At 42.8% G+C, this 23,666-nt stretch overlaps 2 protein-coding genes across 3 annotated transcripts; both read right to left on the minus strand.

Moving 5' to 3' along the window:
• Positions 1 to 1,552: 1,552 nt before the first annotated feature.
• LOC117667833 (uncharacterized) lies at positions 1,553 to 9,321 on the minus strand. 2 transcript variants are annotated; one of them, XM_087884112.1, is made up of 3 exons: positions 9,249 to 9,321; positions 6,868 to 6,951; positions 1,553 to 4,094 (listed from the first exon to the last, which is right to left on the minus strand). In XM_087884112.1, the coding sequence occupies exons 2-3, from the start codon at positions 6,899 to 6,901 to the stop codon at positions 3,301 to 3,303; spliced, it is 828 nt and encodes a 275-aa protein (XP_087740238.1). In that variant the 5' UTR covers positions 6,902 to 6,951; positions 9,249 to 9,321; the 3' UTR covers positions 1,553 to 3,300. The 2 variants fall into 2 exon arrangements, with proteins under 2 accessions (XP_087740238.1, XP_087740237.1); XM_087884111.1 differs by lacking the exon at positions 9,249 to 9,321 and having other exon boundaries at positions 6,868 to 6,958.
• Positions 9,322 to 13,872: 4,551 nt separating this feature from the next.
• On the minus strand, positions 13,873 to 20,586 carry LOC117667830 (uncharacterized). The gene is made up of 3 exons (XM_034421441.3): positions 20,426 to 20,586; positions 15,970 to 16,071; positions 13,873 to 15,464 (listed from the first exon to the last, which is right to left on the minus strand). Exons 1-3 carry the CDS (start codon positions 20,457 to 20,459, stop codon positions 14,605 to 14,607), a joined length of 996 nt encoding a protein of 331 aa, XP_034277332.2. The 5' UTR covers positions 20,460 to 20,586; the 3' UTR covers positions 13,873 to 14,604.
• Between the last annotated feature and the right edge of the window lie 3,080 nt (positions 20,587 to 23,666).

Below are 23,666 nucleotides of genomic sequence, written 5' to 3' on the forward strand. Positions count from 1 at the left end.
GAGAGAACGAGGGAGTGTGTGCGTGCATGTGAAAGAGAGAGAGAGAAAGAACGAGGGAGTGTGTGAGAGAGAAAGAGAAAGAGGGAGAGTGTGTGTGTGCGTGTGAGTGTGTATGTCTCTGCGTGTCTCTGTGTGTGTGTGTCAGAGAGAGGGAGACAGACAGACAGACAGAGAACGAACTTCCCACTGGTGGAGAGCACAAGAGGACAACTCTACCTTCCCCGTGCAGACCGCGATAGTGAAAGTGGAAAGGTGGCGCGGCCGTGCAAGATGCCGCGGAAAAGGTTTTGTGCCGCCGGAAAGGTGAACGGGGGAAGGTGGGACAGGCCCGGAAAGCAGGGCAAGGAAGAGGAGGCTCCGAGGAGGCAGGGATAGAGCAGCCGGCAAGGCTAGAAGCGCCTATCTCCCGAAGCCACCGCCTTCCCCACCGCCAGAACTGCGTGGCAACCTCTCTCTCTCTCATTCCAGCAGCGCGTCGAGAGCGAAAGGGACGCGCTAGGTTGGCAGAAGCTGGGACAAGTAACCGGAGCTCACCCTGTTACGCAGCACTAGGGATTTGAACCGCTGAACTGCCGACCTTTCAATCGACAAGCTCAGTGTCTTAGCCACTGAGCCACCACGTCCCTAAATATATATTTAAAGAAATACAAAAGAAAGATCCAGCCTTGAGCCTTCGTTTCCAGTGGCTTATACTACTGTAAAGCAAATTTTAACCAATGAATCTCATAGGAAATGACCACTAGTGTTCTTGATCAAGGCAGCTAAAATGAGTAAGGACATAACTCTCCCTGCTGTAGCTTTTCACTTAAAAATTAACCTGCTCACCCAGAAGGATCAGGAATTCCTTCCAGGAAAACAAGTGGGATGACTGAGGAAAGATGGATCACCCCATCCTCCCTTTGTCAGTTTTCATGCTAGCCATGGAGGAAATGCATTCTCTGTCATCAACGCGGAACTGCAACAGGCAGCAAAACTCGGTAACCGAAGAAGGATGGCACAGCTGCTTTGCTACAGCAATAAATCAGATGCTGTTATTTCTAAGCTCATGTTTGAAGGAGAAGCTTCTCTTCTGTGTGGCTGGAATGGAAATCCTAGTTCCATCAGGTTTAGTATTTGTCCTAATCGCATTGATCCAATCTAGAACTAAGGAGGAATTTCTTGACAGTTAGAACCATTAATCAGTGGAACGACTTGCCTTGCTTTCAGAAGTTGTGGGTGCTCCCATCACTGGAGGTTTTTAAGAGACTGGACCACCATTTGTCTGAAATGGTTTAGGGATTCCTGCCTGAACAGGGGGTTAGACTAGAAGACCTCAAGGTGCCTTCCAACTCTGTTATTCTGTGTATGAGAAATCTGCTCAAATTAATCCTAAAATGGAAAAAGGAAATATTCAGGACAGAGAATCTTCCCTTAGAAAAGGCAAAGCTGACCAGAGATAAATGATAGAAAAATATTAATTTCTCCCCTCCAGCACCCCTCCATCCCTCCCTACGTCTGGCAAATTTCAGAATCAAAATTTCAGAATCGGAAGCAACTTGGCTGGGCAACTGGATTTAAATTCTAGCACCTTTAATGGAGTAACATATTTCACCCCACAGGAGGCTAATTCAGGAGATACAGGATAGCTTGTACATGTCAAACTACATCTTAGTTCTCCAAAAGTCAGTACAGTACCCTGTTTCCCCAAAAATAAGACATCCCCTGATAATAAGCCCAATGAGGCTTTTGAGCACATGGTAATAAGGCCAAGCTGTCTCAGGAATTCTGGGAGTTGAAGTCCACAGGTTGTAAAAGGCCCACAGTTGCCCACCCCTGCTGTAGAGCATGGTCTTGATGGAGAAAGGAAAGATCTATTACCAAGGCAATACAGGTAGTCCTCGACTTACAACAGTTCATTTAGTGACAGTTCAAAGTCACAATGGCACTGAAAAAAAGTGACGACCATTTTTCACACTTACGACCACTTACGAACATCATGGTCACGTGATTAACATCCAGACACTTGGCAATTGGTTCATATTTATGACGGTCACACTGTCCTGGGATCATGTTGTAACCTTCTGACAAGCAAAGTCAATGGGGGAGCCAGATTGACTTAACCATGTTACTAACTTTAACAACTGCAGTGATTCACTGAAAGATTGTGGCAAGAAAGATCGTAAAAAAAGGGGGGGAGCAAAATTCATTTAACAAATGTCTCACTTAACAACAGAAATGTTGGGCTCAATGATGGTCGTAAGTCGAGGACTACCTGTAAACAGATAAAACGTGGCTTAAGCCCAAAGAGAGAAGTTTACAAAAATGTCTCAGACAGGCAACCCCCACAAATTCTCAAGAAGACAGAGGAGATGGGGAAGTACATTCATACATAACATAATAGATGTTATTACAGCTACTATTACACCACTAAGTAGTGTTATGTCTACATAGTGTCTGTTTCTTGGTCTGATCTACCTAGGAAGGCTGACAAGATCCAACCTGAGTTTGTCATTTCACTTAAGGGTAGGGCAGGCTTCGAGACAGATTTTAATCTTTTCCTTCCCTATACAATGTGGCATTTTGATTAATAATCAACTAAACTGTCTCTTCAAGATGTCTCTTTCCCCATGGAAATTATTTCATGGATAAAAACGGTCAAACTCTGAAAACTCCCATCACCACATATCAAACATCTTCCCCCCTTTGGGTTCTGTTTGCAAAGCAGCAGGAAAAGAGGGTTTGGCCGTATAGCTGAGACCATAGTCACAAACTCTGCACCGTTTGTTTATCTATCAACCAGGGGTGGGTTCTAAATTTTTTTACTACCGGTTCTGTGGGCGTGGCTTATTTTGTGGGTGTGGCTTGGAGGTCATGTGATTAGGTGGGTGTGGCTAGCTGGTCAGAGTCATTTCTGGAAGGTCCTCGCACTTACAACCAGTCCTTGCACCTACGACCCGACTCATTTGTTTGCTTTTAACACTGATCAGCTGTAGGACGGCCCTTTGAAGCCCCGCGGCAAGAGTTTAAACAGGTTTTTTCCCTCTAGTCATCAGCTGGGACTCAGGAGGCAGCAATAGATTGGGGGTGGGACCAAATAAAAGGTAAGAATAACGTGGGGGTGGGAGGGCGGGGGGGGAGAACCGGTTCGGTGACGTCATATCGTCACCGCTACCAGCTCGGCTGAACCGGACCGAACTGGGAGGAACCCACCACTGCTATCAACCAATACTTTCTTGCCACTGTTCAAATACAGCTCTATTCTGTATTTCTGTTATTTGTTACTGACGCCCAATAAAACTTGGCTAATAGAATGCAAGCAATTTATACAGTCTCTCCAACATGGTCTGTCTCACGTACAGACAGCTTGGAATCCGGCTCCAAGATAGGATGAGAATAACTCAAGAAGCCAGGCCGTGTATGGATTCTCTCGTGCTTAAGGCGGCCTGAATTTTGCTTGAATTTTTTCCCACACTGGGAACATTTGTAGGGTTTCTGCCCCGTGTGCTTTCTCTTATGTCTGGTAAGGCTGGACTTGTTACTAAAGGTGTTCCCGCAGTCTGAGCATCGGTATGGCTTTTCCCCAGTGTGGATCCTTTCGTGTTTCACGAGGTTTGAGCTCTGGGAAAAGCATTTCCCGCAGATGGAACAACTATATGGCGTCTCTCCCGTATGAGTTCTCCCGTGGACCAGAAGACTGGAGCTCTGCTTGAAGCTTTTGCCGCAATCTGAGCATATGTAAGGCCTCAGGCCGGTGTGATTCCTCATATGCCTGATTAAGCTCGAGCTCTGGCTGAAACGCTTCCCGCAGTTTAAGCAACCGAACGGCTTTTCTCCAGTGTGTTTCCTCTTGTGTCTGGTCAGGCTGGATTTGTTACTGAAGCTGTTCCCACATTCTGAGCATTTGTAAGGCTTTTCTCCAGTGTGAGTCCGGTCGTGGGTAAGGAGGGCCGATCGTTTCTTGAAGCCTTTCCCGCAGTCAGCACACTTGTACCATTTCTCGGTTGCCTTGGGTCTCTCGTGATCCATGAGGCCTGACGGATCACCAAAACCTTTGCCGTACATCGGAGAGTAATGGGGATCCTCACCCGTGTAGATTCTTTCATCCTCATCACCTTCTGGAAGAGAGAATTGGGGTATCAGTCTTTATGTAGCCCTGGGGCAAGGGTGGGTTCTACTTACCTTTACTACCGGTTCGCAACGGGGCCGCGTGTGCGCGCTCGCTTCGCTCGTGCGTACGCTCTTCTGCACATGCACAAAAGCGTTCTGATGACATCGGGGTCGGTGGGCGGAGCCTCCCACCGGTTTTACTACCGGTTCTATAGAACCGGTGCAAACCGGGGGCAACCCACTACTGGCCTGGGGTTAATACAGGTAGTCCTCAACTTACAACCATTCGTTTAGTGATCATCTAAAGTTACAACGGCACTTTAAAAAGTGACTGGTTGACTGTTTTTCATACTTATGAGTGTTGCAGTCTCCCCACGGTAACGTGATCAAAATTCGGACACTGATCAACTGATTCATATTTATGACAGTTGCAGGGTCCCGGGGTCATGAGATCCTTTTTTGCGACCTTCTGACAAGCAAAGTCAACGGGGGAAACCAGATTCACTGAACAAACATGTTACTAACTTAACAACTACAGGGATTCAGCTCTGGCAAGAAAGGTCATAAAATGAGGCAAAACTCACTTAACAACAGTCTCGCTTAGCAACAGAAATTTTGGGCTTGATTGTGGTCGTAAATCAAGGACTACCTATACCAATATAAGCTGCCTTCCCTAAAATGAAACTTTTCTTTTTAACAACAGTAAATTCAAAGTTGTTAAAGAAGGACATGACGGATGTAAGGAAAACTATCACTTTTTAAAACGGCCTGTGACTTTGGCCGATATAGTCAACTTTTTAAAAATTGCCAAAAAGTTTATGACATGACCAAACTTCAAAAGAGTTGAAGAATACAGGTAGAGTTCAACACTCGACTTACAACAGTTCATTTCGTGACTGTTCAAAGTTTACAATGGCACCGAAAAAAGTGATTTATGACCATTTTTCACACTTATGACCGTTGCAAGCATCCCCATGGTCATGTGATCAAGATTCGAATGCTTGACAACTGAATCATATTTATGACCATTGCAGCATTCTAGGCAGTGGTGAAATCTAAAATTTGTTACTACCGGTTCTGTGGGTGTGGCTTGGTGGTGGTGGGGTAATGTGACTGGGTGGGCGTGGCCTTTTTTTTTTTTTTTACTTTTAAAACCATTTTTTCTACAACCTCTTCGGCCGAAGAGGTTGCAGAAAAAAGTGCTTTTAGAAGCCTCCGATGATCCCAGCTGAGTTGCCTGAATGCCTCTGACGGCCAGGCAACTCAGCTGGGATCGTCAGAAGCTTTTAAAACCATTTTTTCTACAACCTCTGAAGAGGTTGTAGAAAAAATGCTTTTAAAAGCCTCTGACGATCCCAGCTGAGCCGCGCGATCATCAGAGGCTTTTTTTTTTACTTTTAAAAGCATTTTTTCGGCCAAAGAGGTTGTAGAAAAAATGCTTTTAAATTTTTTTTTAAAAAGCCTCTGATGATTGTGCGGCTCAGCTGGGCGGGCGGGGGGGGCAGGGATTTTTGCTGTCAGTTCTCCAAACCACCCGCCTCCATCGCTACTGGATCGGCCAATCCAGTCCGAACCGGGAGCATTTCACCCCGATCCTGGGGTCATGTGATCCCCTTTTGCGACTTTCCGACAAGTGAAGTCAATGGGAAGCCAGAATCACTTAACAATGCTGTTACTAATTTAATAACCGCAGTGATTCAACTTAACAAATGTGGCAAGAACGATCGTAAAATGGGGCAGAACTCAACAAATTTTTCACTTAGTAAATAGAAATTTTGGGTTCAACTGCAGTCGCAAGTCGAGGACTACTTGTACAATTCTACATCTCAGAAAACAGCTTTAAAGCCAACCCCATCCCTCAAAAAAAAAAAAAAACCTAAAGGCACAGGTAGTCCTCAAGTTACAACCCTAATGCAGCATATGCCCATCACAAACGTAAGCCATGATAGTTGTAAAAACTTATTGGTCATGTGACTGACTTGGTTTTATGAATATGTGGCGGCTGTTAAAAGCAAATCATCACGGTCATTAAATGAATCTGCAATCGTTAAGCAAACCAATGTGCTTGCTGAAAATCAGAAGTGCCAGTTTGAGGCAAAAGTCACACAATACACAGTCACGTGACCTTGGGACGCTGCAAACAGATCGTAAATGTGGGCCTGTTGTCCAGTAGTTTACTCATTTGACCATCGTAACTTCGAATGTAGGTTGTAAGTATCCCTAATGTAGGACCACCATAACTTCAAACAGTCGCTAAGCAATCGGCCATAAGTTGAGAACTATCTATATACCGATTTACCACGATCGTCCATTTTCAGTATCTGAAACCACCCACAGCAAACCTCATTTCCTCTTCCCCCCACTCCCAAATTTAGCTAGCAAAGCAGTCACTAGGAAAAACCTGAGGGAGAGATTGATCTTTCTGGAAACACAGGGCCAATGGTTGTGCCTAAAGGCTGCCTTGTCTTCATTGTGCCACCAAGTAGCACATGGAGTTGAAGGGAAGCAAGACAGCAATGACGTTCCTCAGCTAGCAAAGCACATTGGTCATGGATTGTGTGCTGCTGCTCCATCTCTTTCTTTAAAGCATCAAGATACCTGCAGGCAACTTGTCCCTAGAAGTGGCTGCCTGGGTTCATTTTCACACAATCTATGTTAACCTCCAAGTGAGGCTGGAGAAACGCCTGTGAAATATTTCCAAATCAAGTCCTCCTGGAAGTCAGGGAAGAACCTGATTCGCTTTGCATTGATTCACAACTCTTGAGGAGAAAGAGCCCTCACCTAGAATAATGATGCTGCCAGAATCTTCTTCCATAGCAACTCCAAATCCAACATTTGAGTTTAGCACCAGAAAACCACTTGCTCCTGTCATGGGGGAACGAAAGAAGAGTCAAAATAATAACATTTTTAAGATGTTAACTTGGGGAAAAGAGTCTGTTGTGATTTGAGCAACCAAGTATTTTTTCCTGCCTACTTCTATTCTCCAAGGTTAAAATTGTACAAGCTGGCTTTTTATTTTTTATTTATATATATATATATATATTGCATTTTTTCCTCTTTACATATCTCTATTACTTATTTAACAGATCTGTGACATTATTCATACAACTAGAATCAATATTCAATATTATATACATTCTATTTCTAAATGTTCTATTCCTTTATGTACATTAAATGTCAAATAGAATTCAATCCGGAATTATTTCTCCTGGAGATATTTAGGGAGAAATATAATAGAAAGATAAAATATTTGATATTACATATATTAACGGTGGCAAGGATTGCTTTTGTGCAGTATTGGAAGAAAGATAGTTTATTGCCAGAGGGATTAGTAATTCAAAAATATTTGATTGCGCGGAAATGGATAAACTCACATTAGAGCTAAAGGGAAAGGATGACTCAGAATATTATGCGGTATGGCAGAAATGGTATGAATGGATAGATAATAGAAATAAGGAATGGAAATGGACAAGCTGGCTTTTTAGACCACACATTATCAAGCAGAGTTCAACCCTCAGTACTTGCCAATTTTTAAATGGGTTTTCAAATTTGGAAGAGTTATAAGTGATCCCTTATAACTGTTGGCTGTCTGGGGAATTCTGGGAGTTGAAGTCCATACAGCTTCAAATTGCCAAGGTTGAGAAAATTGCTGGATTTCAAGAAGATTGTTCCAAAGTGTAGATACCACTAGTGAGAAGGTGTGCTGCCTAAGTCATGCTAGATGGCAATATTTAAAATTGCCAAAGTTGAAAAACACTTAAAATTGCCAAGGCTGAGAAACACTGATCTGGAAGGTCCTTTTGGGCTCTGATATTTTCAGACCTAAGCCAATCTCTCCCAGCACCCCAAGCCAGGATGGCTGAAATACACACATTTTAGAAACATCTCTAACTCCTCGTTCTCCTTTTTAAAAAAAGCAGGTCTGCTTTTGATCTGATCTCTCTGAAAAGTCAAAAGAACCCTCAGAGTTGATCTCATATCTAATAAGGTTCTGCATTACTTCTGGCCTCTGATTGGCCTGTTGGGACCAAACTTTAAACAATAAGCGGGCAGGATAAAAATGGTGAAAATTTAAAATGTATTTCGACTTCAGTGCAATTAAAAGCAAACCGAAACGCTTTTAAATACGATGGCTCGGTCTATACTGAATCGTCCCCTGTCCTTTTACACAAGAGAGCCCCACGTTATCTGGATGCAGCCGTATTTACTCAAAAGTTACCCTTGCTCAGATTAAGAGGATTTCCACCCAGACACATGATTTGTTGATATGCAACCCGTCAGTAGCTGCCCAGTACTAATGCAATTAATTCTGTGCAGATGTGGTTTCGAAATAACACTATAAAAAGAGAGGAGGCAGAATTTAAAGGTTAAGTTCAAGGAGGGGAGACAGAGGAGGAAACAGAGCGGCAATGGGGTTATGGATAGGTTTAGTGAAGACTCTGCCTCTAATCCAGCAGGAAATTACTAGGGGTGACATGGTAGCAGTGTACTGATATCTCAAGGGCTGCCACAAAGAAGAGGGAGCCAAGCTATTCTCCAAAGCACCTGAGGGTAGGACAAAGAAGCAATGGGTGGTAACTAATCAAGGAGAGAAGCAATTTGGAATTAAGGATAAATTTCCTGACAGTTAGAACAATTAATAAGTGGAACAACTTGCCTGCAGAAGTTGTGAATGCTCCAACACTGGAAGTTTTTAAGAAGATGTTGGATAACCATTTGACTGAAGTGGTGTAGGGTTTCCTGCCTAAGCAGGGGGTTGGACTAGAAGACCTCCAAGGTCCCTTCCAACTCTGCTATTCTATTCTAAATTCTGGATGCTGCACTCTTCCTTCTCTCTCCCCATCTGTTTTGCCTCTTGAGCAATCCCACTCGTCGGGCGTTTCTTCTCTTTCCCCAGTCGAATGTGGTTTTTTTTTCCCCCCCCCTCTCTTTTTCAACACCCCAACCACTTTTGGGGAGAAAACAAACTTTTATAAATGGGTTAACTTCCACCCATCCCACACCAGCTGCATCAGGGCAATCCCTAAAAAGGACTATCCATCATCAAAGAAGAAGAGAGGTGAATTCTAAAAAGGCTGGGAGCACGCAGATGGGAGAAAGCACTTTTAAGGGGCCGCTAATCCGGATTAAGGCATGCAACGCACACGCCGATTCAAACAGACCTGGGAAGAAATCTCTCCTTCTCCTTTCTGTGTTTTAAAGGCGGCTTTTCCTTTGCTTTCCGCTTCCTATCATGTGACCGAAGCCCTGCCAGGAGACTGGCAAGGGCAGACCCAACTAATCAGCTGTTGGAGCGGATGGATGAATGAAGGGTAGGGAGCCTGGGATAGCAATAGCAGTAGCACTTAGATTTATATACCGCTTCACAGTGCTTTACGCAGGGGTGGGCAACTGTGGCCCTTTTATAACCTGTGGACTTCAACTCCCAGAATTCCTGAGACAGCCAAGCTGGCTCAGGAATTCTGGGAATTGAAGTCCACAGGTCATAAAGGGGCCATATTTGCCCACCCCTGCTTTACAGCCCTCTCTAAGCGGTTTACAGAGTCAGCCTATTGACTCCAACAATCTGGGTCCTCATTTTACCCACCTCGGAAGGATGGAAGGCTGAGTCAACCTTGAGCCTGGTGAGATTCGATCTGCCAAACTGCTGGCAGCCGGTGATCCTGCAGAAGTAGCCTGCAGTACCGCACTCTAAGCACTGCGCCACTGCAGGATATTCAAGCCTGCATATTTAACAGCAGCCAAAGAATACTGTACCGACTACAGGTAGTCCTCAGCTTACAACAGTTCATTTAGTGACCGTTGCAGCATCCCCATGGTCACATGATCAAATTTCAGCTGCTTGGAGACTGACTCGTAATTATGACGGTTGCAGTATCCCAGAGTCATGTGATCATCACCTTTTGCGACCTTCTGACAAGCAAAGTCTATGGGGAAGCCAGATTCACTTAACAATTGTGTTACTAACTTAACAAATGCAATTTCACTTAACAACGGTGGCAGGAAAAGTCATAAAATGGGGCAAACTCATTGAGCAAATGTTTCACTTAGCAACATAATTTTGGGCTCAATTGCAGTCGTAACTCAAGGACTTACCTGTACCATTAGTAGAGGTAGTCCTCGACTTACAAACAGTTCATTTAATGACTGTTCAAAGTTACCACAGCACCGAAAAAAGTGACTTACGACCATTTTTCACACTCAACGACAGTTGCAGCATCCCAATGGCCACGATCAAAATACAGACACTTGGCAACTGCTTCATATTTATGATGGTTGCAATAGCATGTAAACACCTTTTGTGACCTTTCAACAAGCACATTCAATGTGGAAGCCAGATTTACTTAACAACTTGGTTACTAATTTAACAACTGTTGTGATTCACTTAACAACTGTGACAAGAAAGGTCGTAAAATGGGGGCAAAATTCACTTAACAAATGTCCTGCTTAACAACATAAATTTGGGCTCAATTGTGGTCGTAAGTTGAAGACTACCTGTACAGTGGTTTGTGAAGTATACAGGTCCTCAATGGAAGGCAAGCTGGTTGCAATTGTTTTTTCTGGAGTCCTAACTATCTGTTGAAGTCCCTACCCGTCCTTTTTGCTTGCTGCGTCAAACCAGACAGTTATAGAGCTACAAATGATAGACTCAATAATTCCTATGTAGAAGTGTAACAGCAGAGCCTTGGCAGTGGTTGGTTGCTACCGATTCACCCCGGTTCAGGTGAACCGGTACGACGGCGGGGGAGGCTTCGCCCACCCGCCCAGATGTCATCAAAAATGCTCTGCACATGTGCAGAACCTTCTGTGCATGTGGAGAAGCACCGCACACTCACAAAGCAAGCGAGCGAGAGCACCCGCGTGCTCCCAATAGCGAACTGGTAGTACCGGGATTTGAAACCCACTACTGATCCTTGGGCAATCTGAGCTTTCTGAGTTGATGCAGGAAGAACATGTATAATATTACCTGATTTGTGACAGGCAAAATGTACCAAATATGGCCTTGAGGAGCTAATAATTCAACACATTCTTCCTTCAATTTTCCCCCAAGATTATACCGTAAAGTTTTAGCAGTGAATGTACTGTAGCTGAAGTTGTTTCTGCACACACTCATCTGAGTTCCTGGGTGAAGAAACATTCGATTGTGGCCTGAAGCTTTTCACACAAAGCTTTGAAGTGGTTTCCTGATGGTAGGCTTTCTTTTATCTCTTATCAAGCCTAAAAATCACTAAAGCTTTCTATCAGTACTTGTTCATCTCAACTATTTCTTTTCATGGTTTCTTTTCATCCTTGCCATATCTTCTTCTTCTTGTGTCATATCCGTCATCAGACGTTGGCGATCCTGTTGGCAATCCTATTTTTGTCAACAGCCGCATGAAAAAGTGCTGCTGAGTTTTGTCCAAACCAGTCCCTTAGGTTTTGAAGCAGTGGTGAAATCCAGCAGGTTCTGACAGGTTCTGGAGAAATGGTAGCAGAAATTTTGAGCAGTTCGGAGAACCGGCAAATGCCACTTCTGGCTGGCCCCAGAGTGGGGTGGGAATGGAGATTTTTGCAATATCCTTTCCCCAGAAGTGGGGATTTTGCAGTATCCTTCCCCTGGAATGGGGTGGGAATGGAGATTTTGCAGCATCCTTCTCCCAGAAGTAGGGATTTTGCAATATCCTTCCCCTGGAGTTGGGTGGGAATGGGGCTTTTGCAGTATCCTTCCCCTGCCATGCCCACCAAGCCACGCCCACAGAACCGGTAGTAAAAAAAATTGGATTTCACTACTGTTTTGAAGCCATAATGTTCTTCTTCTGCCTGGACCTCATTTGCCTTCAAGCTTTACCTGGAGGATTAAGTGAAGGATGCTGTATTTTTCTAGATGTCGCATCACATGTCCAAAATATTCTAATTTAAATGCTTTTTATTGGTTTTGATTATTTCCCTTGGCTTTCCCAGGCGGCTTATCATCTCCTCATTTGTGATTTTGTTAACCCAGTTTATACGTAACAACCTTGCCATATAGAGATTACAATAGAATGTGAAGTAAAGCCGCCAACCTATAAGATAAATGGCAGGCAATAGGGAAACAGAATAATGGAGTCAGAAAGTACCTTGGAGGTCTCTCTCTCTCTCTCTCTTTTACGCTTTTCAAAAGCTAAGGAAGTTGAATTACAAAATGTTCTCTCGCTGCAATAGGTAACCTGAAATTTCTGTGCACCCTTTATCCATTGGAAAAAACATCTTTTGTCAAATATCAGATGTACACGTGTCAGTCTCTTCACCCCACAACCACACAATTTGATTAAACATGCTCTGGCATTTTTCATTCTTAACAATAGGAAACCAGAGACTCGCTGTTATTTTCTAGCTTTAATAAAACAATTAATAGATCTTGTCAAAATGTTCTTAGCTGAGTTTTCTAAACATGGAAGAGATGCTGCTGGATTGAGGGTGACAATCCAGTGGGAAGGAGCATCTCTCCACAGACTCAGCTGTCAACCCTGAAGCTGGCCAGGCCGAAGCCGTATTGGAGCTTCAGTGCTCCCACACTAGAGCTGAGGGATAGGGAGTGGGGACTGGAGATAGCTCGGGTTGTGTACTCAAAATAAAAAACTTTCTCTTGGGAACAAAGGACGTTCTCACACCCAGTCGGATGAAGGAGGAGTAATATCACCAAGCCACTAGACAGGGCCTGATTGCAAACAATATGGGATGTGGTGTTTAGAGAAATTAGAGCACTTTTGAATGTAAATTTAGATATGTCACCAAGAATAGCCGCCTTGAGTCTTCGGAGAAAGGCGGCATACAAGTTGAACAAATAAAATTGCATTACTGTTGCTGGTGGAAAAACGGAATATACATGAAACAAAAAAGGAATTGATTGTAAATTTGATAATGGCAGCTAGATCAATGATGGTTAAATAATGGGGACAAAATTGGGATATTCAAAGAAAGTAGTGGTATAATGAAATTTGGAGTATGGCAACAAATGATAAATTAACAACAGAAATTAAATTTTAAAAAGGGATTGTCAAAGCAAACAATTATAATGAAATATGGGGGGATTTTATAACATCAGTGTTGGTGGAAGGCAAAGGGAATAAACCTTCTCAAGTATATATGTTGTTTTGAAGGGGATAAGGGCACAATTAAAATATATTGTATATCTTTTAGTTGTTTTAGGAGAAAAAATATAAGGGGGGGGGAATGGTCTCCGGGGGTGGGGGTGCACTGTAATATTTGTAATTTTTTCCCCTTTTTTGTATTTAGATGTATATGTACTATGTTGTATTGCTTGTATTATTTTATTTAATTTTTTTTTAATTTAAAAAAAAGACAGCACCTGATTGGACCATGTGACTGATAGTTTGGGGTTGAGAGAAAAACTTTTACTTTTAATTAGGTGAAAAACTGAGTCGGTTTTCACTAGATATGTGCCAATATGATATTTATTTATTTATTTATTTATTTATTGGTTTGATTTATATGCCGCCCTTTTCTGGAGACTCAGGGCGGCTTACAATGCGTTAAGCAATAGCCTTCATACTTTTATATATACCTGTATAAAGCTGTTCTTTGAGGAAGCTAGTTGCCTTGGAGTATGGCCTGATATGGATCTATTACTTGGAACCCTGACATCAGCATTAAATGGCTGAAATGTACAGTGGTTAATATTTTTTTTTTATCTTTTGCAAGGTAGCACTTGGTTTTAGCACTTTTCTTCTGCAAAGGAAGAAGAGCTTATTACTTCTAGTCACACACTTCAAAGCTGTATAAACAGCAATTATTTTATTGCATATATTTTAAAACAGAAAAAACTTTATTATATATTGCTTATTTCCATTCTCCTGAAAAGCAGTATGGGGATGAGGGGGGGAGACTTGTTCTCTTCCAGAAACAGCTGAGCATCACTTTAGCAGAAAAGGAAGATGATAAAAGTGGGTTTACCAGGTGAAATTAACTGCATAAATACAACAACCAGGCCCCACATGCAAATAATTTCCTTTTGTTTAGTTAGACCCACTTGCTTCCGAAGAACTGGAAAAGCTCCTGTATAGTATTGCCATTTCTCTTAGACAGCCTTGCTTGTGCGAGTTTTGCAGTGTTTATAGCTAGCTGTGTTTTTTTGAATGAAGGTCTTCTCACAGTCCACACATTTAAACGGTTTTCCTTCTTTGTGGGTCCTCTTGTGTTTAAGGGAATGGTTTCTCTCGCTTGTGAACTTTTCTGTGTGATGTAAGAGCACTGCTGTTGGGAAAACTTTTCCCACAAGCACAACATTAAAATGGTTTCTCTCTCGTGTGGATTTCCTCATGATCTTCCATTTTGGATTTTTCATGAAGCTTTTCCCATACACAAAGCATGCATATGGTCTTTCTCCTGTATGAATTCTCTGGTGAATCATTAGCAAAGATCTACAATCAAAACTTTTTAAACAATGCAAGCATTCGAATGGTTTTTCACCAGTATGTTTTCCTTTTATGCAGCTGTAGGTGTGCAAGTTGGCCAAACATTTTTCCCACCATCTGAGCATTAATGTTTATATCGTTCCATATGTTTATCAAGGGAGAATTTTCTCCTGAAAGCTTTGCCACATTCTCGACATTTATAACGTTTTTCTCCGGTGTGGATTTTCTTATGCATCACAAGAACTGAACTGAAGGTAAATTTTTTACTGCAGAATGAACAGTGATAAGGTCTCTCGCCAGTATGGATCCTTTGGTGCAGCTTCAGATATGAATCACTGCGGAAATTTTTTCCACAATCTGAACATCGATGTAATTTCTCTCCCCCATGAGTTTTCTTGTGTCTCTGATGATTTCCTTCAGTACGAAAACTGCTTCCACATTCTGAGCAAGTGAAGGGTCTCTCATCTCGGTGGATTCTTTCATGTCTGTTCACTTGTCTTCTGGTCTTGAACTTCTTCCCACAGTAAGTACACGCATAGGGTTTCTCCCCGGTGTGGGTGCGTTGGTGCGTTTGAAGGTTTGAGTTCCGTATAAAACATTTCCCACACACTGAGCATGTATAGGGTTTCTCTTGAGTGTGGCTTTTCCTATGAGAAAATAGGTTTGAAGAGCAAGCAAAACTCTTCCCGCACTCTGAGCATCTGTAAGGCCTCTCTCCTGTATGGCAGCGCATATGAATGGGAAGATAAGCATTAGTGGAGAAGGTTTTGTCACAGATTGAACATTTGTCGGATCTCTTGTTAGACACGTTGGAAGCAGAAGAGTCCTTCAGACTCTTATTCCCTTGGATTTGACTTTTCTTGCTCGGAATTGACTTTTCTTCCTTTTGCTTCCTCCTATGTTTTCTTTGCTGCCTCCTGTCTCCTGGCCAAAACTGAATGGACTGCATGGATGTCTCTTCATTCTCACTCACTTGCTCAGGTCCTAATGAAATAAAACAGAAATAAGATACAACAGCATAACCTCCATTTCGTCACATTTAATAAAGATTTGCAGCATGCAGGCCAGTGGTGGGTTTCAGATTTTTTACTACCGGTTCTGTGGATGTGGCTTGGTGGGCATGGCATGGCTTGGTAAACGTGGCTTGGTGGGTGTAGCAGGGGAAGGTTACTGCAAAATCCCCATTTCCTCCCGATCAGCTGGGACTTGGGAGGCAGAGAATAGATGGGAGCGGGGCCAGTCAGAATTTTTACTACCGGTTTTCTGAACTAATCAAAATTTCCGCTACTGGTTCTCCAGAACTGGTCAGAACCTGCTGAAACCCACCTCTTATGAAAAAATAAATTATAACTTGATAATTTTATCGCAAAGAGGCTTTGCAAAAGTGTTTATGTGTTCATCAGATTGTCGCTCTTCACTAAAAGCCAAAGAATGTATCAGTTGTGAAAAAAAAAAAAACCTGTCAAACTATTGGATCAAATTGTCTCACCTGTGCAGGATGGAAAAGGGAACTCTCTTTGTTGATCGGATTCCAATAAGATTTTCCCTTGCTGTAAACAGGAGATTAGATCTGGCTTTGAAGAAGAAAGTCCTGTGTGAAAAAGGAGGGAAGTTCAGAAGAAGGAAGGAAAGAGGATGAGAAGAAACATGCTTCTCCTCCTGTTTCCTTCACAAGAAAAACATGGTACAAGTAGTGTTCAACTTACGACCACAATTGAGCCCAAAATTTATGTTGCTAAGTGAGAAATCTGTTAAGTGAGCTTTGCCCCATTTTTACAACTTTTCTCACCACATTTGTTAAGTGACTCGCTACAGTTCTTACATTAGTCACATGGTTGTTAAGTGAATCTGGCTTCCCCATTGATTTTGCTTTATCAGAAGGTCAACAAAGGGGACCACAATGACTCCGGGACACTGCAACCGTCATAAATGTGAGTCAGTTGTCAAGCATCTGAATGTAAATCAAATAATCATTTGGATGCTGCAACGGTCATACGTGTGAAAAATGGTCATAGGTCAACTCTTTTCAGTGCTGTTGTAACTTTGAACAGTCACTAAATGAACTGTTGTAAGTCGAGAACTGCCTGTAATGCCTTGCCAAGACCAGACTGGGAATACTGCCTCCAGTTTTGGTTGGCACGATATAAAAAAGATGTTGAGACTCTAGAAAGAGTGCAGAGAAGGACTATCTGTAATATTAATGCAACTGTGAAAAGCAGATCTTGTTTTCTTTTTTTTTTTATTGAAAAAGTTTTTTCAAATACAAGTTTTTCCCCCTTTCCCCCCCCTCCTCCCCCTCCTCCCTAACCCCCCCTCCCCCTCCCCTCCTCCCATGGCTTCTTCAAAACAAAATAATTAATATCAAGTTAAATAATACTTTACCATCCTTTTACACCACCCCCACATACTAACCATTTCTTTCTAACATTATTATTATATCCCCCTTATGTTGTACATTTCAAAGCAATCTTCAACTATAAAATTTTATAATAATTCCTAATTTGGCATTTATTCACCTCATAATCTACCCATTTCCTCCACCCCCATACATATATCTCTTAATTCAAATCTTTGACATATATTTATATCTAAACATAACATCCCTTTTACTAAGCTAAACAATCAGTAACCTGACCTATCTCCACCCAATTTGCTACAGGTCTACCATACATGATATTTTAATCTTCGTTCTTCTGCCCACACCACACCACTAAAAAATATTTCCATATATAAACAGAATCCTCAGATGACTTTAAGTTTGTAATCCATATATTATCTTCTGTAATGTCTTTCAGCTAGATTGTTAAATCCATCGCCCATATTAGGGTAACAACAAGTTCTGTTTCCAACAGTATATTCAGTATCTTCGATATCTGCCCCCATCAGTAATAAATGTTGTCGTATATAAAAAACCACCCGAGTGACTTTATATTTATATTCCATATAATTTCTTCTGTAATATCTTTCATCTAGATTATTAATTCCAACCACCGTGTTAGGGTAACAACCAGATCTTCTGCATGCCCCACCATAATTCTCGTGCCTTATAGCTCAGCATATACGTAATCCATTTTACAAAGAGTACAATATAGAAAGTTCCAGTCCGCTCAGTTAGAGGCCTTCTTCCACATCCCTAAGGCACAGCACTGCAGAGATCTGTCATTCTTCTCAAAATTGTACAAGTCAGATCTTGTTTTCTGTGTGGGGTGGAGGGGAATGGGGAGGTCCCATCCAGAGGTGGGTTTTAGCAGGTTCTGACCAGTTCTGGAGAACCGGTAGCGGAAATTTTGAGTAGTTCAGAGAACTGGTAAATACCACCTCTGACTGGCCCTATACCCATCTATTGTCTGCCTCCCGAGCCCCAACTGATCGGGAGGAAATGGGAATTTTGCAGTATCCTTCCCCTGGAGTGGGGTGGGAAGGGAGATTTTACAGTATCCTTCCCCTGCCATGCCCACCAAGCCATGCCATGCCATGCCACGCCCACCAAGCCACGCCCACAGAACCGGTAGTAAAAAAATTTGAATCCCACCACTGGTCCCATCCCAGCTGCAAAGCACAGATCCCAAGTCCTGGGAAGCTGGACTCAACCAATCAGAACTCTAATTTCCTGACTAGGAAAAAGACCCCAAGGTCTCTCTTCTCAACCTACAGTGGGTTGAGTCCAGGATGGGATGCTGCGGAACCAGTGGTGAAATCCAATTTGTTTTACTACCGGTTCTGTGGGCATGGTTTGGCTTGGTGGGCGTGGCTTGGTGGGCGTGGCAGGGGAACAATACCGCAAAATCTCCATTCCCACCTCACTCCAGTGGAAGGATATTGCCAAATCCCCATTCCCTCCCCACTCCTGGGGGAAGGATATTGCAAAATCTCCATTCCCACCCCATTTTAGGGCCAGCCAGAGGTGGTATTTGCCAGTTCTCCAAACTACTCAAAATTTCCGCTACCAGTTCTCCAAACTGCTCAAAATTTCTGCTACCAGTTCTCGAAAACCTGCTGGATTTCACCCCTGATGTCAACTCTGAAGCTGACCTGACGGAGGGCATCTTGGACGCTTAAGTGTTGCCACACTGGAGCTGAGATAGGGAGGGGGGATTTTAGATAGCTGGGATTTTGTAGCAAAAACAAAATACTTTCTCTTGGGAACCAAGGACATTCTCACACCTGGGCAGAGGAAGGCGGAGTGATGTCACCAGGCAACCACCAGACAGCGCCATGATTGGACCATGTGACATTGTTTTGAGAAAGTGACAAACGTTTACTTTTCGTTAGGTGAAAACCGCAGGAACCTTCAGAGTCGGTTTTCACCAGATCTGTGCTAATATGATATATCCAATAAAGCTATTCTTTGAGGAATCTACCTGCCTTGGAGTTTTGCTTGCAATAGGTTTCTTACTTGGAATCCTGACATAGGAGACCCTATACCGCTCGATACAAATGGCTATCCAATCTCTTCTTAAAAACTTCCATTGTTGGAGCACCCACACCTTCTGAAGGCAAGCCGTTCCACTGATTGTTCTCACCAATAGGAAATAATATCAATTGGCCACCATTAACACATTTGATGGAAGTATTGTATATACTAGTGGTCAGGGGTGAAATGCTCCCGGTTTGGACCAGCTCGAGCGAGTAGGTAGTGATAGCGGCGGGCAGTTCGGAGAACCGGTAGCAAAAATTCCTTCCCCCCCCCCCAGCCTCCAGCTTGCTTACCTTAGCTGCTGGTCGCAACGCCTGCTTTGCTTCACTTGCTGTAATCCCTGCAATCCATTGCATCAGCAAGCAACTGAATCTTCCTGCCTGCAATCAAGCTCATCGGTGAGCAGCTCTATCTGCCTGCCTGCCTGCTTGCCTTGTCCCAGTAAGTTTTTTTCCCCTTTAAAAAAAGGGGCTTTAAAAAAAATGGTTAATTGGGGTTTTTTTAGTTGTTCTTTTTTTAGACCTAGTTTAGGAAGTTTTAAATTTAGCTGCTTTTATATAAAAATAAAATAAAATAATATTTGTGCAGGTTTCTGAGATTTTGTGTGTTTCTGTAGGGTTTCACCCTAACTACACAAACATACAAAATCTCACAAAGCTGTATGTGGAATTTTGTGTGTGTAAAGTGTGAAAGTTGGTTTTTTGGACTTTTTGTGACTGTGTGAAGTTCCTGCTTGTTGCAGGGGGCATTTTGAGTCTAGCACAGCTGCTTTTACATTGTGGGTGAGCCAGTTGTGTTGTGTTGTGTGTTGTGTGTGTGTAAAGCGTGAACATTGGTTTTTGGGGCTTTTTGTGGCTGTGTGAGGTTCCTGCTTGTTGCAGGGACCATTTTGGGTCTAGCACAGCTGCTTTTACATTGTGTGAGCCAGTTGTCTTGTGTTGTGTTGTGTGTGTGTAAAGTGTGAAAGTTGATTTTTGGGGCTTTTTGGGGCTGTGAGAGGTTCCTGCTTGTTCCAGGAGCCATTTTGGATCTAGCACAGCTGCTTTTACATTGTGGGTGAGCCAGTTGCGTTGTGTTGTGTTTAGTAGGTTAAAAAAGGGCAAAGAAGTGACATCGACCTGGCCACTCCCACCTGACCAACAAGCCACGCCCACCCAGTCACCTTACCACCAAGCCATGCCCACTAATTAAGCCACGCCCACAGAACCGGTAGCAAAAATTTTTAGATTTCACTCCTGCTAGTGGTGAGTTGCTACCAGTTCACCCTGGATTGGGCAAATGGGTAGCGGCAGCAGCAGGAAGCTCCGCCCACCTGCCCGGACACTTCTGCACATGTGCAGAAATGTCAGACAAGCGTGCAAGCGCCCATGACCAAACCGGTAGCGACTGGTTTTGGAACTCACCCCTGGTATATCCTGTATCACTTTAAGCAATATTTCCTTTTACCAATCCAGAATCTCCTTGGATTAATCTCAGTGGTTAAGCCCTTTCTAGCACTTGAGGGAGAAACAGAGAAAGTGGTACTTACCCACGAACGCTATATTCTCGTAGGTCTTCAACATGACGTCCCTGTACAGCTCTCTTTCTTTCGGGCCTAACAGAGTCCATTCTGTTTTTGTGAAATGGACAGCTACCTCCTCAAAGCTCACCTGAATAAGGAAGCAAATTGCATCTTATGTTTTATCATTCCGACTTTTGACCTTTTAAAATTTTCCACTACAGGTAGTCCTTGACTGACAACCATTCATTTAGTGACCATTCAGAGTTTCAACAGCAATGGAAAAAAAGTGACTTATGACCATTTTTCACACTTACCACCAGCGTCCTTCATGGACACGTGATCAAAAATCAGACCTTTGGCAATTGGCATGTAGCAATAGCAATAGCATTTAGACTTATCTACCGCTTCACAATACTTTACAGCCCTCTCTAAGCAGTTTACAGAGTCAGCCTATTTCCCCCAACTATCTGGGTCCTCATTTTACCAATCTCAGAAAGATGGGAAGCTGAGTCAACCTTGAGCTTGGTGAGATTCGAACTGCCAAATTGCAGGCAGCCGGGAATCAGCAGAAGTAGCCTGCACTACTGCATTCTAACCACTGCGCCACCATGGCTCTTATGTATTTATGACCTTCTGACAAGCAAAGTCAGTAGGGAAGATAGATTCACTTAACAACTGTGTTACTAACTTAACAATTTTACTTAACAACTGTGGCAAGAAAAGTCATAAAGTGGGGCTAAGTTCATTTAACAACTGTCTTGCTTAATAACAGAAATTTGAGGCTGAATTGTGGTCGTAAGTCAAAGACTGTTCCTTGAGCAGGTGGCTCAGTGGCTAAGACACTGAGCTGGTCGATCAGAAAGGTTGGCAGTTTGGCGGTTCGAATCCCTAATACAGGTCTCCTGCATGAGCAGGGGGTTGGACTAGATGACCTCCAAAGTCCCTTCCAACTCTGTTACTGTTGCTGACTACCTGTATGTAACCCACTGCTTCTTATGGGAATAAAACAAACACATGTAGCCCTCACCTAATAATGATAATTGGGACTGGCAAGTCTGTCACTAAACGACACGGTCATAAAGCACAACGTTAGAAGACTGAGCCAACTTACAATAGCAGCTGCTGCTGTCTCAGTTGCTGTTGTTAGGCAAACCCTGTGCGATGCAGCATCGGGGGGGGGGGGTGTCACATGATCTCCCTTGTTACTTCCTGCTGGCTTCCCCATTGACTTTGCTTTTTGCAAACCAGCAGTGAAAGTTACAAATGGTGTTTATGTGACTGTGGGACCAGGGGTGAAATCCAGCAGGTTCTGACAGGTTCTGGAGAACCGGTAGCGAAAACTTTGAGCCGTTTGGAGAACTGGTAGCGGAAATTTTGAGTAGTTTGGAGAACTGGCAAATACCACCTCTGGCTGGCCCCAGAGTGTGGTGGGAATGGAGATTTTGCAATATCCTTCCCCCAGGAGTGGGGAGGGAATGGGGCTTTTGCAGTATCCTTTTTCTGCCATGCCCACCAAGCCACACCTACCAAGCCACACCACGCCCACAAATCCACAGAATGGTAGTAAAAAAATTTGAATTCCACCACTGCCCCATTTTATGACCTTTCTTGCTGCAATATCCTTCCCCTGGAGTTGGGTGGAAATGGAGATTTTGCTGTATCCTTCCCCTGCCACGCCCACCAAGCCACGCCCACAGAACCTGTAGTAAAAAAATGTGGATTTCACCATTGTGTGGGACCCAGTAATTGTGTACTGGTTGCCAAATACCTGAATCGTGATCACGTTACCATGGGGAAACTACGATGGCCACAATTACGAGGAGCCATCGTAAATCCCTCTCATGATTCGGGGCTGTTATAACTTTGGTTGCTGAACAAGTGATCATTCAATCCATAGAAATTAAGACATGGAGGAATAAAATCTGAAATCCCTTAAAGAATAATATTAAAAGGTTTTTTTTCCCCCCTCAAAAGCATGAGGATACAGTCACTGAAAAGGGTATCAAATGCCTGTCTGAACTTGAGAAATTCTTCCAGTTTAAAGACCAGCTAGGCAATTCTTTTACATCTAAATTATCCCGAAAAAAAGATGATTCTAGTCCATTTCACTTATCAGTTTGCTCCATTTAGGAACAGGCTTTCTAATTAATATGCCCATTTGTTTGGATTCCTCGGCACCCCTTCCCCTTTACATCCTGTGAAAGATGTAAATAAACCAGGGTAAGCGATTCCAGCCTCTAAATTTAGCTCACCACGATAACATTTACCAATCCTATTTTAAAAATATATATATTTACCACCCATCTCATAGCAAACATTCTGAGTGGCTTCCAGCATTAAAACTTTTTAAAACCTAACAAAATGTCATTTTTAAAAAAGCAAAAATAGAATAAATTATGCACAGGGTTGCTGATGCAGCTGCCAAGGCTTCCCCCACCAAATTTCTTACCTCTCCTGACATTTTCTTTAGAATTTATTTTAATTAAAAATGGAAGGATTTGGCTGAGTGCTCATAGCTTCTTCAGGGTCTGTGAAGAGAAGGCTTGCAATATGGGAAGCAGGTTGCTTTCCATCGCTGTTTGCAGGGAAGGGGTTAAAAAAAAACCAATCAAGAGAGCAGCCACACCTGTGCGATCCAGATGTCACTCTTTTTATGTACTGTGGTGCATAGAAATGGGGAGGGGTTTTAACCACAGTGTGGCTGTGGCCATTTTGGCATTCCCACATTCTTTCTTATGTCAGTTTGTTTTAATTGTATAAAATGACCCGGCCAAATCTCTTGGTCACACAAATTGTAAGGGAAGCTGAGTTCAAATGCAAATGCTGATCTATTTCAACCTAACTATAGGTAATCCTTGATTTATGATCATACTTGAGCTCAAAAGTCATGTTGCTAAGTGAGACATTCATTAAGTGAATTTTGCCCCATTTCAGGGGTGAAATCCAGCAGGTTCTGACAGGTTCTGGAGAACCAGTAGCGGAAATTTTGAGTAGTTCAGAGAACCGGCAAATACCACCTCTGGCTGGCCCCAGAGTGAGGTGGGAATGGAGATTTTGCAATATCCTTCCCCCAGGAGTGGGGTGGGAATGGGGATTTTATTTATTTATTTATTTATTTTATTAAATTTTTATACCGCCCTTCTCCCGAAGGACTCAGGGCGGTGAACAGCCACGAGATAAAACACATAAATACAAAAAATTTAAAATGAATTAAAAACGAATTAAATAATTTGGCTGAATTTAAAATACCCCATAATTTAAAACAAAT

The sequence above is a fragment of the Pantherophis guttatus genome, chromosome 2 (genome assembly GCF_059756535.1).
Source record: "Pantherophis guttatus breed Tessera chromosome 2, ASM5975653v1, whole genome shotgun sequence".
NCBI lineage: Eukaryota > Metazoa > Chordata > Lepidosauria > Squamata > Colubridae > Pantherophis > Pantherophis guttatus.